The sequence below is a fragment of the Aulonocara sp. 'chitande type north' Nkhata Bay genome, linkage group LG16 (genome assembly GCF_057382095.1).
Source record: "Aulonocara sp. 'chitande type north' Nkhata Bay isolate Kocher_YH1m ecotype deep benthic linkage group LG16, A_spYH_male_GT1.1, whole genome shotgun sequence".
Classification (NCBI taxonomy): domain Eukaryota; kingdom Metazoa; phylum Chordata; class Actinopteri; order Cichliformes; family Cichlidae; genus Aulonocara; species Aulonocara sp. 'chitande type north' Nkhata Bay.
In genome coordinates this window covers 28,423,872-28,444,786 of record NC_141359.1, presented here as the reverse complement: position 1 = coordinate 28,444,786, position 20,915 = coordinate 28,423,872, and the positions used below count along the sequence as shown (strand labels likewise).

Here is a 20,915-nt window from a genome sequence, read left to right as displayed (position 1 = left end):
GAGTGAGAAGAGCTATGCTGCTAGTGCAGACGCAGGCCTCTACTTCCCCGTCACCTGTACTGGCTTTGCAAACAAGACTGCTTGTCAAGATGACATGTTGGAACGACCATTGACCATTTATGTACCCCCAAGAAGTGTAACAGTGTAGCAAGTCAACCATCCATCCATCTTCTTAACCACTTATCTAATTTAGGGTCGTGGGGATGCTGGAACTTAAACCAGCTTTCACAGGGTGAGAGGCTATGTACATCCTGGACTGCCAACTTATACGTACAATGGCAGTTATGTCAATTGGACTGGACTTAAAAGAAAAAAGAACATACAAATGTGAGAACCCAGCCTAACAAATACATCCCATGCCTCTTATTCTGACCTAAACTTTAAAACTTAATGATGTAACTTGACTTTTTCTACTCCTAACACAAAACTTTATACAAGTTTTACTTTTAAACAGCCATTTGCTGAAATTAAAATAAAAGTCCTTTGCAAAATGTCGCTTTTACAAAACTGTAAAAGTCAAATTCATCCTCACAGACATAGTCACGCTCACACACACATAAAGACTATTTTAGGAAAGAGACAAGCTATATTTATGTTGCTAGTATTTGCCCTAAAAATGATCTACCAGCAGTAATGAGAAAGTTATGAGAAACCTAAGGAGTAAATGCAATTCAAGAAGCAGCTGCATTTATCTTCCAGTCCAATGCAAATGAGGGTTATAAAGAACATAACAGGCATTGCTACTGTCCATTCCTCCTGCTTGTGGGTCTCGAAGACCAAGGAAATCAGCTGATAGATTGCACATGGATGCAGGTGTAATTATCCACAGTGAACTGAAACTGTCCCATTAAATTAGTACTTAAAGTGTAGCTATGTAGAGGTTATGACTTAAGATTAATGTTTAAAGCAGTATGCATGTATGTGGAGTATCCATGTTTGTGTGGGGGGGTGTGTTTGTCTGTGTGTGTATGTATGTATGTTTGTGTTTGTCCAGGTGGTCAGACTTACGTGGACACTTCTTGACGCAGAAAGCTCCATAGGTGTACTTTGCCCTAGGGTTATGCTCCAGCTGGAAGGTGGTAGGGTTGTAGACAAATGGCTGAGGGCACTGGGTCACACATGCCCCACTGTCATTAAAGTTGGTGCAGGCCTGCAAACATCCACATAAGTATTATTAGCAGTAGTAGTTGTAGTAATAGTACTAGTACTTGTAGTGGTAGTAGTATATTTACATGATCCGTACACAGTCACAGATTAGGTTACTTTTGATTGTGTGGCCAAAATCTGGTTTCACGTTTATTCATAACTGCTGCCAGCCTGACCCCAGGTTTGTATTGCAATTTCCTTTCAATGTCCAGTAGTGATATTACTGAAAGGTGGAGATGGAGACTATCAGCATGCACCCAATGATATTACAATCAGTTTAATTTTACTAAGAAAAATCAAGCCGGAGTGGAAAAAAGTAGATACAGAAATCGTATTTTGCTTGATTCTTTTAAAAAAAGTTAAGCTACAGAATTTTAGTCTGGTTGAGCTCTGGACTTTGACTGGGCCATTGGAATACCTTGATCGTTTTCTTTTCCAACTATTAATTTTTAGATTTGCTGTACTTCCCATCACAGTCTTGTTGTACGACCCAATTTGGACTAAGCTGTAGCCACGACGCAGACAACTTGACATATGACTTAACAATACAGAAGAGTTCAGGTTAACCTAATAACTCCAAAGTGGCCAGATTCTATGGCTACAAAACAAACCTGAATCCTCACCCGTCTACCAACGTGTTTAATAGTTGGTATGGGGTGTTTATAACATCCCGTGTTTTGTATTTGGCAATAATAATAATGGGTTGGATTTATATAGCGCTTTTCAAGGCACCCAAAGCGCTTTACAATACCACTATTCATTCACTCTCGCATTCACACACTGGTGGAGGTTGTAGCCACAGCTGCCCTGGGGCAGACTGACAGAAGCGAGGCTGCCATATCGCACCATCAGCCCCTCTGGCCATCACCAGTAGGCGGTAGGGTAAAGTGTCTTGCCCAAGGACACAATGACCAGGACAGAGAGCCCGGGGACTGAACCGGCGACCTTCCGGTTACAGATGCGCTTCCCAACCCCTGAGCCACAGTCGCAAATGTGTCACTATGGCCACACATTGCAACTTTAATCTTGTGTGTCCCAAAATGACCAAAAGTCTTGTTTGTTAAGGTTTGTTAAGATACAAATTTGCCCACCCAAGCTATACAGCATTGTTCTTTTTAAAGAGAAAAGGCTTTCTCCTGGCATCTTTCCAAACAACCTATACTTGTTCAGTCATTTTTAGTTATGCAATTGTACTGTCCTGAACTTTAACATCCATCCATTTTCTTCTGCTTATTCGGGGCCGGGTCATGGCCAAGCAGAGAAGCCCTCCCTCTCCCCAGCCACCTCCTCCACCTTATCCGGGGGAACGCCAAGGTGTTCTCAGGCCAGCCGAGAGATATAATCTCTCCAGCGTGTCCTGGGACATGCCCGGAAAACCTTACCCAGGAGGCGCCCAGGGGGGCATCCTTGTCAGATGCCTGAACCACCTCAGCTGGCTCATTTCGATGTGGAGGAGCAACGGCTCTAGTCCCGAACTTGGCCGAACTTCTCACCCTATGTCTAAGGGAGAGACCAGCCACCCTTCGGAGGAAACCCATTTCTGCCGCTTGTATTTGCGATCTCGTTTTTTTCGGTCACTACCCACAGCTCGTGACCATAGGTGAGGGTAGGGACGTAGATCGACCGGTAAATTGAGAGCTTCACTTGTACACTCAGCTCTCTCTTCACCACAACAGACCGGGCCAGCATCCGCATCACTGCAGTCGCTGCACCAATCTGTCTGTCTCCCAATCCCTTCTCCCATCACTCGTGAACAAAACCCTGAGATACTTGAACTCCTCCACTTGGGGCAGGGTCTCGTCCCTGACCCGGAGTGGGCACTCCACCCTTTTCCCGGCCGAGGACCATAGCCTCAGTTTTGGAGGTGCTGATTCTCATTCCCACCGCTTCACACTCGGCTGCGAACCGTTCCAAGGCGAGCTGGAGCCCATCACCTGATGAAGCCAACAGGACCACATCATCTGCGAAAAGCAGAGATGAGATCCTGAGACCACCGAAGTGAAAGCCTTCCGCCACTTGGCTACACCTAGAAATTCTGTCCATAAAAATTATGAACAGAATCGGTGACAAAGAGCAGCCCTGGCGGAGCCCATCACCCACCGGGAACGAGTCCGACTTATTGCCAGCTATGCGGACCAAGCTCTTGCAATGTTCGTATAAGGACTGAATGGCCCGTAGCAATGGGAACTTTAACATGTAACATGCTAACTGAGGCCTGTAGAGTCTGAGATGTAACTCTTGGACTTTTGGTAGTTTCTCTGAGTATTTGACCTTGGGAAGATGAACGACTTTCTTAAGTGTTTCCTACTTGAATGAACAATTTTTGTCACTGTAGGCTGATGGAGTTGTCCGTTTCCAGATTGGGCAGCAACAATTGCTTCTCTAAGCTCATTACTGATGTCTTTCCTATTTAGCATTGTGTTAACACACACTGAAATGCTTTTCACCTCGACTTCATTATTATTTTGTTATTGCAGTACCTGCCAGTCCATTGTAAAAATTAATAACAAATATGATTGAAATACTGATGAATTTAATTATACTTTGTTTTACTTTACACCCAGAGGTTGACTATATGCACACACTGGTACAACTGTTAAGCTACGTAATTATAATGCATGTGGAACTTGATTTTCTGGATGTTTGCTTGAGGAAATTTTCTCTGACTGGACCTCCTTAAATTTTAATTGAATATTCCTGTACTAAGACATGTACTTATTCTATATGTGTTTACAGACCCTAAAAAACATATACTTGTACACATTTAATGTTATCTATGATAATAATATAGAAATAAATTCTTGTGTCTAAAGACTTTGAATTTGCCAGGATTCAATCAAGAATTTACTTTGCCATTTTCTCAATTTTATGATGATTGTGAAGAGAACAGAACAATAAAAAATTATGATACAGAACTTGCTTTTCCAAAGCCAGGAAGAAGAGCTCGATTAGCCACGGACTCACAGCCTCAGAAACAAGTTTAACATGAAAACAAGCACAGATAAAAGTGATAAAGCACATGGCAAAAAGTCAGAATGAAGAGTTCCCAGTGAAGTCCATATTTAACAATGACACTCATGTCAGGAAGAAAAGAGAATTAAATGTCATCAAACGATATTTGCCATACAAGTGGCATTTAAAAACTGAGTCAAATCCATTTTAAGAGGTACCTGAAATTGAAGGAAGGAAAAAGTCACAAGTAAAATGTGTCAGACTTAAGAAACCAAAAAAAAAAGAAGAAGAAGAAGAGAAACGTAAAACAAAGTGTTAACACAAAATGTTATCTGCGTAACCATATTGACATGGTAATATCACCAGGAAAATGATCACTTTAACCTCTTTTGTCACACCGTAATGATGTAAAGTGTGTGTATGTGTGTGTGTGTGTGTGTGTGTGTTCACTTACAAAGCAGTCTGTGTCCTTTGGGCCATAACAGCCACCTGCACACTCACGGTGGCAGCAGTCACTAACAAAGGGACCAAAGCAACGGCCGTCACACTGCTCCGCACACACTGTCTTAGTTACTTTGAAGTTACAGGCATGTTAAAAAGAGAGAGACACAAACAAAGGATAAAATGTATATACAATACACGTACTTTATGCATACATATATAAAACGTAAACACAACACAGTCTTAGAATGTGTCTGTCTAGCCAGTTCAAATGGCAGGTGAAGATAAAAAAATTAAAGCCCAGTCACTGGAAAGTTGTCACTGTAAAACCTTTGAGAGGTGGGGGGGTAACGTCAACTTCATCATCTGCTCTGGAAGTTATATATACTATACTAACCTACCTACCATCTATTGCTTTGTAAAATGCATGCATACACATGTTTTTACATGTGTCTGTGTCTGGTGAGTTCAGCTGAAGCAGAAGTTCTTTTTACCACCTACTAGCTATCTTCAATCATGTTTTCATCTCTGCTCTCGTCTGCTGTCTGGCTCAGTGCAACAAAGACATAGCGATTCTTATCTGAATGTACTACCAAAGTGAACATCTGTCCACCTTTGCAATCATATGGGCGGCCGCATGTCTGTGTGCCTTTCTTCTTGACAGCCATATATAAATGTACATAGGACCCTGCTATTTCACAGGTAAAGACAGCTGGTAATTGACATAGCTTAAGTGTCAGCAGTGGGACTTTCATTATAGAGCAGGAATACATAACTAAGCAGTTATGGATGAACCAGTAAAGTTGGCACAAGATAAAGTATTGGGGTGGGTTAAAAAAAGATATTATACATAGTGGTTTGGATAAATGAATGTACTGTAATTACAAATTAAACTATTTGCATAATTTTGTTGTTATCATATTTACTTTTACTTCTAAATGACTGAGGCTCTCTGTTCTTTTTATACTCAGTCATGTTGGTAATTAGTGACAGCTATGGCTTTTGGTTGTATGAGGTGAAAGATGCTCGACGATGTGGAGCCAGCGTTAACTGAACACAAACAACAAAAGCTTGTAATAAGAATAAAATTCAATGTCATTTTAAGAATATATTTGGTGATAAAGGTTAAAGCGAACTGGTCAGAACTGAAACTAAGAAAGTAAATTGCAACAGTAAATATTACTGGGGAACGTAAGGCTACTATTGTACACCATTACACATCTATTGGTGGTGCTTATTTTTGTTTTGAGCAGGGCCATTGTTTTTTTGATCTGTGTTATGTTTCCCTGCAGCCTTGTGTTGACAGGACACCATCACCATGATAGATAAAAGCTATGGACAAGTCGCCAAACAAACATGGACACACAGACACACACACTCATGCTACTGAGTGGAAAGCTACTGATTTACCATCAGTAGCATTCAATTAACAGTGCCTGGCCTGCATTGATATGGTCTGCTTTATTCAAAAGACACTTTGTCAAAATAATGGCCAAGCCACATCGCCAGAGACGGACACAATTATGTTTGTCAATTTGGCTTTAAAAATCCACTTTAACCTCCTAGGACCTGGCGTCCACATATGTGGACATCACATTTTGGGTTATTTAGACCAAAATACTAAATTTTGCTCTACAAGGGCCTGATATCCACTTATGAGGACATTATACTGCTACTGTTCTATCACAATTTTAAATGAATATCCTCATATGTGGCTCTTATTTTGGTCTTCCATGGTCTCTTGTGTTCTGGGGGCCTCTGGATGTCTGGAGTTTTGATCTCCTCCATACCCGCTTCACACCCTGGAGGACGGGGCTGTGGCCCCCCCACACTCCCTAGCAGATCATTACATGGAGAAACCTTTGGAATGCAAGCATGCTGATCCACACAGGTATGCACACATGGGTATTCACAGACGCGGACTAAAGCTTTCTTGGCTGCTGCCTCAAAGCACACTGTGCGCTGTCTATCTTGCGTGCTGCACAATATCGTTTATTACTTAGTAAATACTGATATCTATGACTAGCTAGTTTATTGTGATGGTGCTTTGTTTTCTCTATTATTATGTTGCTCTTTGTTGTTTGCTGTCTCCTCTGTTTGTTTGTTTGTTTGTTTGTTTGTTTTTTCTCCATACAGGTGACCCAGGAGTTTTTTTTTTTTTTGTCTCTCTTCCCCCCCCCTTCTCACCGTCTCTTCTCCCCTTGGGTTTTCTTTCTTTCTCTCCCCCTCTCTCTCTCATTCATTCCCCCTGTCCTATTTATTAAAAAAAAAAAAAAAAAAAAAAAAAAAAATGACAAAGGATGAACTGAAGCTCTGCCATCACGTAATGTCGCATACTGCTGTTTCTGATGTCATTTATAAAAAAAAAAAAAAAAAAAAAACAAAAAACAAAAATAAGGTAAAAAAAAAAAAATCGGGCCCCAATGTGACCAAATATCAATGAGAAATTAAAAATGCATGCCGTGGGTCTTAGGAGGTTAAGAATAACTAAAGACAAAAAACAAAACAAATCAAATTACAGACATCACTCACAGGAACCAATGCCTCTGAGTTCCCCTGTGAATTTATTATTATTATTATTATTATTGGGCACATCTGGTTCTCAACACCTGTCTTTTTCTGAGACAAAATATTCAGTTAATTTTTCAATTTATTCTTAAGTGTAACTTTATTTAAATAGGGAATGAATGTCTATAGATCAAATGTTTGCCTTACAGCGCAATGGCTCAAAAGTTTACAGTTATAAGGTAGCAGTTTGACACAGGAGGTCAATTCAATTGCATATCAGTTACAGTGATTCCCAATGTTGAAAGTGAAATGACTTCTTAAAGCAAAGGGAAAACATATCAATGATAAATAGTGTGCTTAATTTGACAAGTATAAGTCTTTATTTGCTAATTAATACCCTTGTTAATGCCGTATTTTTGAAATTATTTGCATTTCAAAAATGCCTCATTAACTAGATGTAGTGATAAGGCTATGATGAATAAACTGAAATGAATAAACACCTTCATCATGGGATGTTTGTGAATAGATACGCTTCTTTTTTTTTATCTATGAGCTGATAGATCTGAGATATTCACCACTTGTAGTCTCACAGTGTTTCTATTTTGTGTGTTTCGAAGGTCCAGAAGTTTATTTTGATGCAATTTAACATGGGAAAGATGGAGCAAAACTTCCTCTTTGCATTTCACGCAGTGCACACACAGAGACACACACACACACACACACGCACACACACACACACACACACACATATATATATATTATACCACAATCACCACCCAGTTCAAAGGGTCTGATGTCATCTGTTATTATCAAGGACCACAGAACTTGTCAGTTGCGATCTCTGCAGCCAGTGGTACAACTAATAAAAATTGCTGTTTCGTTTAGAGCAGGTGTGAGTACTTTATCCTGTATCCTTTTATAGAACATAACATGTACTTCTATGGAAAAAAACTACCTCTGCTGACAGAGATCCAGTTTTTTATGTGAGAGACTCAGTAAAGAGAGTGGTTTTGAATTGTAATTTACTTCCTCGGTGTATTTGGTTCGTCATAATTAAACTTCATAATTAAAAGCATTCCAGTGCAAGAAAAAAAGCTCTTCTTTTTTGAAAGCAAGTAAAATAAAAGATGAATCATGGCATCCACAAATAAATGGATGAGGATAGAGAGATGGCGCGATCACAGCTGAAACAAGGCAGATAGATGGGGCCAGGGCTTATCTGGGCCTCCTCTGTGACGTGTTGTTAACAGGTTCTGGTCAAACAGTTCATTCCTCATTATCTTAACGAGATCACAACCACAGAACAAATAAGATGTGACATGCCAGGGTTGGAAGGCATAGATGAAGTGGTCTAAGTACGAAGTGATGGACAAAGAGCAAGAACTTGATGAAGGGTGGTACAATAAAAAAAAGGAATGTGAGAGGTAAAGAGGTATGTAATGAGGAAAGAAATGTGAGCATGTGTCCATGTGAGTACATAATTTTGTTTCTGACTAAAACTAAATGTGTACATACAGTTTGCTATAGGTCAAAAATATACTAAATATGAAGTCTTCCTGTGGATGTTAGTATGTGTTAAACACAGATAGAAGGGTGAGCCACTGTGGGCTGTGAAGAGGGCTTGTAGAGCTAACCATTAACAAAAGTGCAGCCTTAAAAATTACCATTTTATGACACCTAATTAATTTAAGCACAGTTACTCTGAACTACGCTGGAAAACAATGCAATTGTAACAAAATAATTCTTTAGTATTAGTAAAAATATAATTTTTTTTAAATTAATTTTATTGTTAAAAAGTGGCCTTATTTGATGTTTACTTGTGTAGGCAAAAGCATGTTGCATTAGCCAATCTCTCTCTCTAGCCAATGTTTACCGAACACCTCAGAACTCGTTAAGTTAATTGCATTCTGAAGCATCAGAATATGCACAACATTGTCGTCAGTGCTGCCGTGCTGCTACTGACTAAATTTGAATGAGACCAGATGCTGGATGCTGGCATGCATGACTTAGCTGTTGCTGCAGCCTTTCATGTCCATGAGACAACGATTTCTGATCTGCCTATTGGTCGACTTGGTCAACATTTGACTGGATAGAGTAAAAATGAAATACTCCAACATGCATTTGTGCAATTCTTGCAGCAGGATCCCAGCCCCGTGGCTGTTTCAGCAGGACAAAGCCAACCTTCACACTGCCAGGGTAGTTAAGGCCTTTCTGGATCAGGAGCATATCCAGACACTTGCTTGGCCAGCATTTAAACCCAATATTTCTTCAAATGCAGCCACAACCAGTGAGCATTACACAGCTGCAGGCTGCACTCATCCAGGAATGGAGAGCAATTCCTCAACAGCAGGTCTAAACACTTGTGCAGTCCATGCACAGATGGGTGACGGCTTGCATCACATCCAGATGAGGCTATGCCTTGTCAGAAACATGTTGTATACAATTAAGAATTGCTTTTCCTGACAGGTATGAGAGCCAAAACCATCATTAGCATTACAATCATCACTGGTTCCCAACCTAAACAGCACTCCCCATGCCTGAGGTGTGGGAATCATCATCAGAAAATATGCGACGAAGCCTCTCTTACAACATTCTCAAATGTTTTTTTCTAAAAAGCCTTGTTTTGTATTTTTCAGAACTGTAGAACAATGTTAAAATGGAGGGATTGTTGCTGTTCCTGTTTCACTACTTGCAGTTAGGCTGTCACATATCATTTGCATCACAGTGAAACTTTTGTTATCTTTTAATGATCCGGTTTAAAATAAGAGCTTTCCTCATAGGTGAAGACAAGAAACAACCACTCATCACAGCCTTGTGTAAAATGTTTTTCCTTTTGTAGACTGCAAGTTATTTAATCAGTGAATGTAGATGATGTTGTTTTTTGTCCTTGAATCTAGGATTTTTGTATTAATGATCTTTAATAAGGTTAACACAGAAGATTTGTCTGATTTTTAAATTGCTGGTAAAACTTTGTTTTTTAGAAATTTCCAACCAGTAGTACTAATAAAATCCGTGTGACGACGTCTATTTAATACCAGTCAAAGCCACATCAAACTTTCTGCTTGATAGAATGATCTAAAGAGCATCCCTGTTTTGATTATTTTGATCTGATCTGTTGATTATACATTTTTGAGGCTAAAATTCCTTTGCATTGTGGAGCTGTGTTCATTAAAATACCAGAATATCATGTGTGTTAATTTGGAGAGCATACAGTCTCCTCAAAAGAAATGATGACTTTCAACAGCAAAAAAACCCCAAAGAAAAATCTGATGTCATCCCTTTGGGGCAACAAGCAGGAAAACCTTCACTTTATGGAATTCAAATATAATTTTAGATGCTAATTTATTGGTGATATTCTCATGTCCCGTTTCCACAGAGGCAGCATGGGGTTGTGCTTAGTTTGTGAGTAATATGCTTACAAACTACTGTGCTCAATCCTGCCTCTTATTTCCATAAACACCTGTTGCCACTGATTTGCAGTGCAGCTCTTGTGTAATCTGGCATACCTCTGCCTTTTTCCCTGTTTCTCTTGATTAGGACTAGCTTCTTGACAGCCATTCTTTCACTTAGACCATTTCTAAAGAAGCTTCGGTGAACAGTAGATGGTTCTACTGAAGGGCTGGATGGTCCTCTCCTCTCAGGTCCTCTATGAGGTCTTTGCTGGGTTTTTTAAAAATATATTTCTTGGGACATGACTTTCTGATACTTTTCATCTGCTTTTTTAGACCTACCACTTCTTTTGTCCTCCACTTGTCCAGTTTCCTCAAGTTTTTTTCTATTTAAGAACACACTGCACACCATGCTAAAGACATGCCAAGTTTTTGCACTTTAGGAATTACCTCACCTGAATACAGTTAACAGGTCATCAGCAAGACTCTATAGAACTTGACTGCATGCTGCGGTGACAATTCAGCCATTTGATTCATGTTACAGCAGTTCATCAGTGAATGATCATGGTGCAATAAAAGTACTTTTAGAAGTACATTTTTCCAAACATTTACATTTACTTAGGAGTTACCAATCCAGCATGCAGTCAAGTTCTATACCCTTGCTGATGACCTACTAATTTTATTAATTTGTGTTGCAACAGGGACACATGGAAAAGTTTCAGGACACCGGCCCTCGAGGACTGGAGTTTGAGACCCCTGGGTTAAACTAAAGACTTAACCCTTTGTCACCAATGTATCAAACAGGCTGCCTAAACTATTTTTGTAATTTTGCCTGTGAAACTACATAATATTATGGTTATGGTTGTCCCCAGCTAATATATCTATCTACACACATATTACAGTGTTGGTCAATACAGTCTATATTTTAACACAAAGTTGTATTTCTTTTTATGACTAGTATAAACCAAACAAAATAAATGCAAAATATCAACAAGTGAGCAAAAAGATAAAGGTCTTTGATTATTTGGAAAATTGTTTTTGGCCTAGTGTCTAATGTCTCAAAGTTGATATTGTGATTTAGTGAAATTTGCCCAATCAAACAGATGACTCAACTTTAATTCAAGAATAAGAGATTTGTCATTTACAAAAATGGCACTTTCATTTCCTGTTTTCAAACTGAAAGATGCTGCAGTAACAAGTCTCACAGTTCATAACACTGTTCACGCACATACACGCACATATACACACACGGCCTCGAGGGCCGGTGTCCTGCAGGTTTTAGATCTCACCCTGGGTCAACACACCTGAATCAAATGATTAGTTCATTACCAGGCCTCTGGAGAACTTCAAGACATGTTGACGAGGTAATTTAGCCATTTGAATCAGCTGTGTTGGATCAAGGACACATCTAAAACCTGCAGGACACCGGCCCTTGAGGCCTGGAGTTCAAGACCCCTGCCTTAGATGGAGTCACATGGATGTATACATAAATGACATCCAAAGGTATATCCACTAAATAAAGCTTGGAATCTCGTTCCAAGTACATTGCCAGGTATGCTAAAGATATGCTAAATTTTATTTTTGACCCACAACAGTTATCAGTAAAGTTTTGATGCATGCAAAAGTCACTCAGTGGTGATTCTAACAACTCGAAGTTCTAATCAGATAATAATAATTAACTTACAGCTTTGGCACTGGTCCTCTTTGGGTCCCCAGCAACGGCCATTGCAGGAACGGTGGCATTTTTGACCTGCACAGAGGTTCAAGGAAAGAGACTATTGGCATTTCAAACTGCAACTTCACAAACTATTGTCAGTGTCATTCAACCTTAAAACAGACCAGAGAATTGCTGCTGGAGTTTGTCTTCAAGCACTCAACCAAAGGCAAACCAAACTCACATAGTGAACAAAACTATGGAGGATCATGTGGTTTAACTTTGAATTCACTTAATATCTATTTGTATGTTTTTCTTTGGATATGCATGCATAGGTGCATTCTGTTTGCTCACACTGAGCAATTGTGACCTTTTTAAAACTTTGAATAAGTCTTTCTTCTGTTATACCACAATAGTGTCTTTCTCGCCTAGTTATGCAACAGCTCAACTTCTTCCTGGATATAATCCTGTACATGTTAGGATTGATTTTTAGATTTTAATGTTCATTGACTTCCTTCAAATCCCTTTATTGGTATTTTTTAGGGATACAATTGTGCAATTTGTGCTAATGTTCTTCTTTTTATTTTTGGCTCTTGGTCCTTCTTTTCTGTTTGAGTCCTGCTTATGCTTGTCTGCCAGAGCAGTTTGTAAACTCTTTATACAAAAACTCTTTAAAGGCACCAAATAATTAAAGTTATTGCCATCATTGCAATTATGATTGTAATCATTGAACTGTAGGTACTGCAAGTAGCATGCAGCAGTTAATTTCGTTAATATGACGATGATACTACATTTAACTGATACAATCTTAAGAGTTAAGAAAAAAACCTTTGAATTCTCAACATTGTTTTTTTTATACATATATATTTTAAGGCAGGAAAGATCCATCTTCCTTGACTGATATATGCTGTTGTGGTAATAAAATCCAAAATAACCTTGGCACAGGTTATTTTGGGAAAATGAGATGATTCTTTTTGCCACTTCACGCTAAACCAGCCCAGCATGAAGCCAGCACACATCAGGTTGAGATAAAAGCAGTAAAGGAGCGGTAAGCAGCATCATACCCTCAGAGCTTTAGCCAGTGCCTTTCTGGGTTTTTGGAGGACTTAATTGACTGTCTAGTAATTGACTGCTGGGAGAAGTGAGTCTGGATAAGTGCAGAAGTGCTGTCCTCTGTCCATCAGCCTCTCCAGATGAGAGCTATTAGCATCCGACTGACTCCATTGCTCAACATGAGAATCTCCATCTTCTGCCCTCTTCTTCTTCCTCATTTTTGAGCCCATCTACTACACATTTTTCTCTTCATCCATCACTTATAGATTCATCACTCCTCTGTAGCTCTCTTTCCCTTAGTGCCTATTCCTGTCCCTTTTTTCTTAAACCACTACATTTCTCTATTTTTTTTTCTGTTTCTCCAGTGTGTCCCTATTGAACTGACAATTTAGTAAAATTTGAGAGAAAGGCTGGCAGCTTTGTCTGTATGAAAGCAGTATACAAATGGGATATTAATACAAATGTCCGCCAGCCATACAGGTAGAACTTCTGCTGTTCTTCCTTAATTCTTTGTTCTTCTCCGTGCTATGTGCCCCAGGAAGTCAAGTCAAAGAGTTTTCATTCAGTGACCATGGCCTTCACTATCTCAGCTTCTAAATCCTCATTGACCTTGTATAAGACCGTCAAACCCCCTTTCCCGGAATGCACCGTAATCTTTAACATCCCCTGAAGGTTAAAATGTTGAAACTGCTGCCATACCAGCGTCAGTGTACAGCAAGCGAAAGATGGAGGTGTTTAAACAGAATCAACAGGGCATCAGTTTAAAAAAACAGAAAAAAAGATCACAGTCCTATTTTGAAACCAATAACATAACACAACCATGGCACAAATAAGTCACAAGCAAAACAACATGAAGCTTGTGTCGTCGCAAAAAATGAAACAGAGATTATGTTCTCAATTGTGGATTACAAGTTTGCAGACCCTTGATCTTTCAGCGAGGGTGGAAGACTTGCAAAGGAGTCGGGGTCGATCAAGGGCTAACAGGGCTGCAGGGAGGAGGGTGATTGAGCAGAATATCAATGCTTGGAGCTTTTAGCATGCATCTGAAGCCCTCAGCTAGTACTATGAGATGATTCCAAGGACATATGCATCAAAAAGGAAAAGTCTGTTTGTTTATATCAGAGTCAGTGATAGCGTATTTTATCATTTGTTTATTTGTTTCCATTTGTAAATGAATGAGATGAGACAGTTTGAAAAAAAAAACGTGAAAACAACATTGGATTTAAATGTCAAAAAGTGTGAGAAATTAATGTTAATTAAAAACAAAAAGAAACGAGTATGCTAAGAGGTTTAGTCAGCAAATTAATAATAATGGGTCAGAGGAGATCAGTAAATGCATTGTTATTTCACTGATCATCCCCTGTCCTCTGACAGATTGAGTATGTGTATTTCACACTAATAAATCCCATCATAATGCTATGCATTCATTAACGGGTCTTCCAGCTGGCTACAGAAGGACATTTAAGTGATGTGAGCTAGCAGTCATTGTGAATTGTTATGGTAAGCAGGGTGACAGAATAGGGTCAAAGGGTGATTTTGTGATGACAGTGTTTTGCTGCTCACATTCAGTCATTTATTGTGAATCGACCAGGTTGTGATAATGGGCCTCCTCTGGATCCTTTCTTTTGTCAAAGATAACCTGCCACTGAAAGACCTTGGCAAGTGTGTGGGGAATAATTGTGAAAAGACATTTTTAAAGACTAATTCAGAATTAGCACAAATTCCTGCAAATTTGAGTTACAGAAACTGCCAGGTAGAGTGGCCGTGACTTCATTCAAGTCTGCTACCATCACATCTGCTACCCTCATTATCAGGGTACACTGTCTCAGCTACTTTTTTTTTAAAATCAAGAAATAAATTAAATGACAGGTGAGAGAAATTAAAGATTATTATTATTATTATTATTATTATTATTAGGTTGTTTAAAAGGGAAAAAAACTGTCTATCAGTTGCAAAACTACCTTAAATATATACCATAAATAAACTAAATAAAAAAAACAACAACGCCTATTTGGTAAAAGTTTGATTGGTAAAACTTTAAAATAAGGTATTGGGCAACAGTAACTCACTCAATGTATAAAAGTGTATTACATACATAAAACAACAGAATGCACACAAACACACACCCACACACAAAAAAAGGGACCATGTTCCCTTCACCCTCCACATCTTCTCGAGCGCTTCTCTCAGCCCATGGTACTTCTTCTGCTTGTCCACCACCACTATGTCCGGCTGGTTAGCCATCACCAGTTTGTCTTTCTGTATCTAGCTCGGTCATTCTCACCCACACTAGGGAATGTGTCCCATTTTGACCTCCAGGCCATACTCGGCATATGCTCAGGTGACTGGATGGGGCCATTCTAGCAGCTTTATTTTGGGATCATTGCCTTTCTGAAACATCCACCCTTGTTTCATATTCATAGCAGATTTTTATCAAGAATGTCTTGTGTTTTGTTACAGTTTTCTATTCATCTGTCTTTCAATTATATGAAGTGTGCCAGTGCAGTATGATGTTCCCACCTCCAAACACTGTCGTTATGGTGTTGTTATGTTCCATAGACTTCAATTTTGGTCTCCTCTGACCCGACTATATTGTCTCAGTATTTCACAGGTTTGTCTAATTGCTTTTTTAGCAAACGTTAAAAACACTTCAACATGCTTTTTTTTTTTCGACAAAGGAGTCTTGCATGGTGAGCTTGCATACAAGCCATGTTGGCTGAGAGTATTACTTATCGTTTTCTTTGAAACAATTGCATGCGCTCATTCAATGTCTTTCTGTAGCTCTCTACAAGTGGCCCTTGACTCTTGGAGAACTCTTCTGATAAATCTATTTACTCCTCTGTCTGAAATCTTGTGGCACACCTGGTCGTCTACACCAGGTTTATGGTAAAGCATGTTTTGATTATGGCCCCAACAGAGCTCACTGGAACTTTAAGTAGTTCAGAAATGCTTCTGCAACCATTGCCTTCAGTGTGTTCTGCAGCAATAAGGTTGCAAAGGTGTTGAGAGAGCTCAGTGGTTTTACCCATCATGTTTCTTGTGTGACACCTTTGTAATGAGACACCTTTTTATAGGCCATCAGTTGGGACATAACCGGCTGATATTAATTTGCACTAAAGTGGCAGGATTGCTTTTTAATTACTGATAGATTTCAGCTTGTGTCATGACATTCCATGCCTTTTTACACCTCCCTTTCTTCATGCATTACTTCTTCAATAGTTCTCCCCTGTGTCATTTCTCATTATTACACATAAAATAATTTATGGACAACATATGGTTTGATTTCTTTGCATGTGTGGCTTGGATAGGTTATTACCGACATCTGATGGAACCCAGTATCACAGCAAAACATGTAATAGACACGCCAGTCCACCTTGTCCATTTCTACAAAACGTGAAATGGACATGCATGGAGAAATTGCATTACTGCATGCAGAAGTTGCATTACCAGTGGGGGGAGATAATATGTTTAAAACCAAGAAGTTGGTAGTGAGCAAAAAATGTGTGAAGTACATTCCATGGTCCTTAATTGCCAGAAACAATTAAGCTAGGCGGCTAATATGTGTTTACATGTAAATGTGCTAATAATGTCTGTTTAAATCCTGTGATTATTTTCACGTTGGGTTGAAACAAAATCTCTCTCTCTGTTGTTACTCCAGCTTACTACAACTCTCTGAAATGTTTTGCATGCATCTACACTTCATGCTTTGGAGAGGAAAAGCATAAAATGGAAACGTTGGACAGGTACGTTGTTTTTGAAATCATCTTTCCACTGATTCAGATTTTTGTTGGGCTTTCCTGGATATCCATATATTTTAAGTGCCTTTTTTGGCTTTTGCAAATAATTTTTTCTCATTTTCTTCATGTGTACCATTTGGGTTACTTACATGTGACACTGCTGTTGGTGGGCACCACCACAGGTTGGATCCTTGGGTACTTGACGATATCTTGCCAATGGATTGTGTCCGCATGGCACAAGAACTTGTTTTGGTCAACATAAACACCTCCATTTAGGATTTCTGTAAGAAAACAAATAAATAAGGGACACACTAAGTACATATATACAAAGAGCTCTCATGTCTTTTTACCTGTAGGATGTACCAAATTCAGCATGCTGCCCTTCTCTGGATATGTTTTTCAACTGATTGACTTTTTCCTTCTAATTTTTCAATAACAAAGAACATGACTAGATGAAGTTAAAGCCATAGTCATTAAAAAAAACGTAAGGACTACGTTTTTCTTTTAGCTGGGGAGAAGAAATTATTTGGGGTGAACAGTTGATTTTGAGTCACACAGATGTAATGATTGCTGTTGGTGTGAAGCACCAAGGACAAAGCCATGTTATATTGCTGTTATTACAACCTCTGATCTTTTCCCATTGTGTTGTTTTTCTCATCCTTTTCCTTCTATGCTGTGAGCCGATAGAATCAATTATGCCCCATGGCCAACATTAAATCCATAGGATTTTATCCTCAGTAAGGGGCAGCAGGCCTAATATTGTTTTTTTTTTTTAATTGTATTTCATCAAGGATGTGATGTATCTCAAATCATAAAATGCTTTCCCTTGTCAAACCAATGATCATCAGGCTTATAGGGACAATTGATCCCCCCCCCCACACACACACACACACATAGAAATGTACACCACTGTCTGTTGAATGATTGGATACGGAGGGTGGTTCAGATTATCGTCATGCAGGACTTTAGAGAATGCTTAATCTTGACTTTTATGAGAGAGAGAAAGAGTGCTAAAGAGAAAGAGAGAGACACATAAAGAAAGGCACAAAGAGACGGAATGCAGAAAAGGAAAGAAGAAGTGAAGCCCAGTAGCAGATTTGCATTATTTACAGAGCTTGTGTGTTCTCTATCTCCATACAAACAGATTACTGACACAGGGCTGAAACCAATGAGACACATAATCATACATGAGGCGCCCCACCAGCTCCACACAGAACGAGCCAAATACAATATCATCCCACAAAGGCTCATATAAATAATAATCATTGGATAATAGGTGGCAGTGGTATTACCTACACAGATTCCCCACCCCACAACCCCAGCCACCACCACCCCACCCCCATCTATCTGCATTTGTGCTGGGAGTTAGGGAAGAATTTAATCCTGCTTCTCACCACATAAGCGATATCGCTCGACCAGGAGGAGGCCATGTCTCAAATTCAAATAGTTTACACAATAGAACGATTTGAACCGCAGTTTAGCGAGATACATGTATTTTTTCTGTGTATTCATCTTCATCCTGGCTGGTTTGTTAGCCAACATGTATCAAATGTATACATCAAATTATACATCGGTTATGAAAAATATGTATATATAATTATTATTATAAATATTTAAAGTTTACCGATCTTACAAAATAAAAATACATCATTATTATCACTTTGTAGTGGTGGTGATCTATCTAAAGAAAACAACAACTATGAAACAAGACAAAACATATTTGCTAATCCCTGTGCGTGTAACCTAGAAAGAAATGCTGCTTCGACGAATATCAGCTGGACAGATGCAACAGTCGTGCTCTCAAACACTATGTGTAAATCTCTCACAAGTGGATCCCCTGACTGTCTAACCCATTGTCTAATTCTTTTCACACGTGATGCATTTAGACATGCGCTACGCATACAAAACATGTATTAATAGTCTGACATGACATGTTCATGAATTTAGATTGTAGTTTACTGTAATTCGCTCCCTGAGGGCGCTTTGCCCAGGACAGTTTTAGTATTTCCCATCAGGATATTTCATGGCCTTCCTCATCAAGATATGAACAATTAACAAACAAATATTACATAATAATTACAATAACATTCCCTTCTCATGCAGGCTTTAGTTTTATTAGAAATACATGCTTGGCTTGCATATTTTCTGGCTGTGCAGCTGGTAGCCAGGGGGAGATCAATGGTTAAATTCTGTTGTTGATTGTTTGGTGGGTAGAGAAAATGTCTTAATTAGTTTGCTCATGTAGCTACTACTCATATTTCTGAAATGCACCCCCCTAAATCACCTCCAGCCTTGTCCCGAGAGCAACTCCAAGCATCTCTGTGTGACTGCAGGCTTCAAAAGGTGCAGCAATCTTCAGTATCAGGCTGCATAACCATTGCAGAAAGACAATATGATATTCAAGGCAGCACAAATGTATCCTGGTAATTGCAAAATGATGTTAAGTGCTTTCTTTCTCTTTTTCTTCCCTTTATTGCAGTGTGGGGATGAGTTTGATTAAGACTGGGGGGCAAAAAGCAAACCAATCATCAGAAAAAAAAGGCACATTAATGAGTGCGTAAGGCTGAATTAATTGGTGCAGAGTGAACAACTTAATGAAGACATATGTAGGACAACAAAAACCCCATAAATCTGGCCGAGCTTCTGTAATGTTGGAGAATTACATTATCGTATACCTTTACTTTTTTCTGTACACTTAAGAAAATCCATGTGTTGAATCAGCCCAATCAAGGAAACAGATTTACTGCGATTCTTAACTTCAGTCTCACTTTGTGCTGTCTTTCAGTGTCAGGAAGAGAAACACCCTTGTTTAATAGAGCAACCACAGTAAGCTAGAGAGTAGTTAGAAATATAGACAGGTACCCAGGGACTCAGGAAGACACTCAAACAGTCAGGCTATTACAGTAGATAGATAGGTATTCAATCAAAAAGATAAAGGTGTTTCCTCTATCCTATAGCAGTGGAACTGGGGATTTAGCCCTGGGTCTCCAACATATTGTCTTATTGACTCTGAGAGCTTCAGCTTGGTTTCAGGCGATTGTTGCTATCAGCTCATCAAAACAGTAGGGAGAAACTCTGCGGGAAGATCAGGATGCATTCTGGGTCAACAAGGCTAAATGCTCAGGCACACATCCTGTTGGACATCACAGCAGAAGTATTAGTTGCTAGGATGCATTCCTGAGATGGATTGGCAGAAATGCAGCAAAATAAGAGATGAGACATGACATGCAGTATACACATACAGGCACACAAACGCACACAGAAAGAGCATGCTCAAAAGCCCTTGACATATATAAACATTTACAAATATGGCTCATGCTTGCTATTAATGAGGTCCTCATCGCATGGCTTCAGCATCAATTAAATTACCAGATTGCTTTATCAAAAGGTCACTAATTTCAATCTTTGTGTAAGAGCAGGGGCGGGTGGGGAATGTCAGTGCTACTCAGCTGGCCCCTTGCAATTTCTTTTACGCATCAATCATAGTTTCATTTCCAATCAATCTAAGAGAAATGGATGCTTCGCAAGTAAAGCGTAGAGAATGGCACTGCACAGTTTATCTAATTCCACTTACACTGTGTCACCATTCACCGATCTGCCGTTAGAAGAAATAAAATATATATTCAGTAACTGGTTTAGGAATGCTAAAGAAAAAAAGAGATGGCAATGGTATCAAAAACATCTAACAACAACATGTACCATGGAATGCAATAAAAATCATACAATTATTAAACAGTGCAAGGTTGTGAAAAATACCATTTTTTTCTTAGTTTTTTTTATTGCGTGTTACTATAAAGTTATTGTTATTATACGGTTTTTGAGGGCTAATTTTCAATTTTTAAGTGTAAAAACATAATAAGGAGTAACACATACACACTGTTAAAGTAAAAAAAAAAAAAAAACTGCCATTGTGATATGATGTATTATCAACTGCCACAGCTGAAAAAGGAATCAAGAAAGTGCAAAAAAAAAAAAAAGTAGTTTCTGGAACTGCCACTTGGGGCTGATGCTAAATGTGAAAACTCCCCATCATTA

The 20,915-nt window shown here is 39.1% G+C and overlaps 1 protein-coding gene across 3 annotated transcripts in view; it reads right to left on the bottom strand.

Moving 5' to 3' along the window:
* Nucleotides 1-20,915, bottom strand: part of erbb4b (erb-b2 receptor tyrosine kinase 4b) — a 343,575-nt gene that overhangs the window by 95,651 nt on the left and 227,009 nt on the right. For all 3 annotated transcript variants that reach the window (XM_086266927.1, XM_086266929.1, XM_086266928.1), the window contains exons 4-7: nucleotides 17,030-17,161; nucleotides 12,121-12,186; nucleotides 4,553-4,671; nucleotides 1,009-1,150 (exon numbers count right to left, since the gene is read on the bottom strand). In XM_086266927.1, coding sequence (XP_086123053.1) covers nucleotides 1,009-1,150; nucleotides 4,553-4,671; nucleotides 12,121-12,186; nucleotides 17,030-17,161 — 459 coding nt within the window. The remainder of the gene's footprint in view (nucleotides 1-1,008; nucleotides 1,151-4,552; nucleotides 4,672-12,120; nucleotides 12,187-17,029; nucleotides 17,162-20,915) is intronic.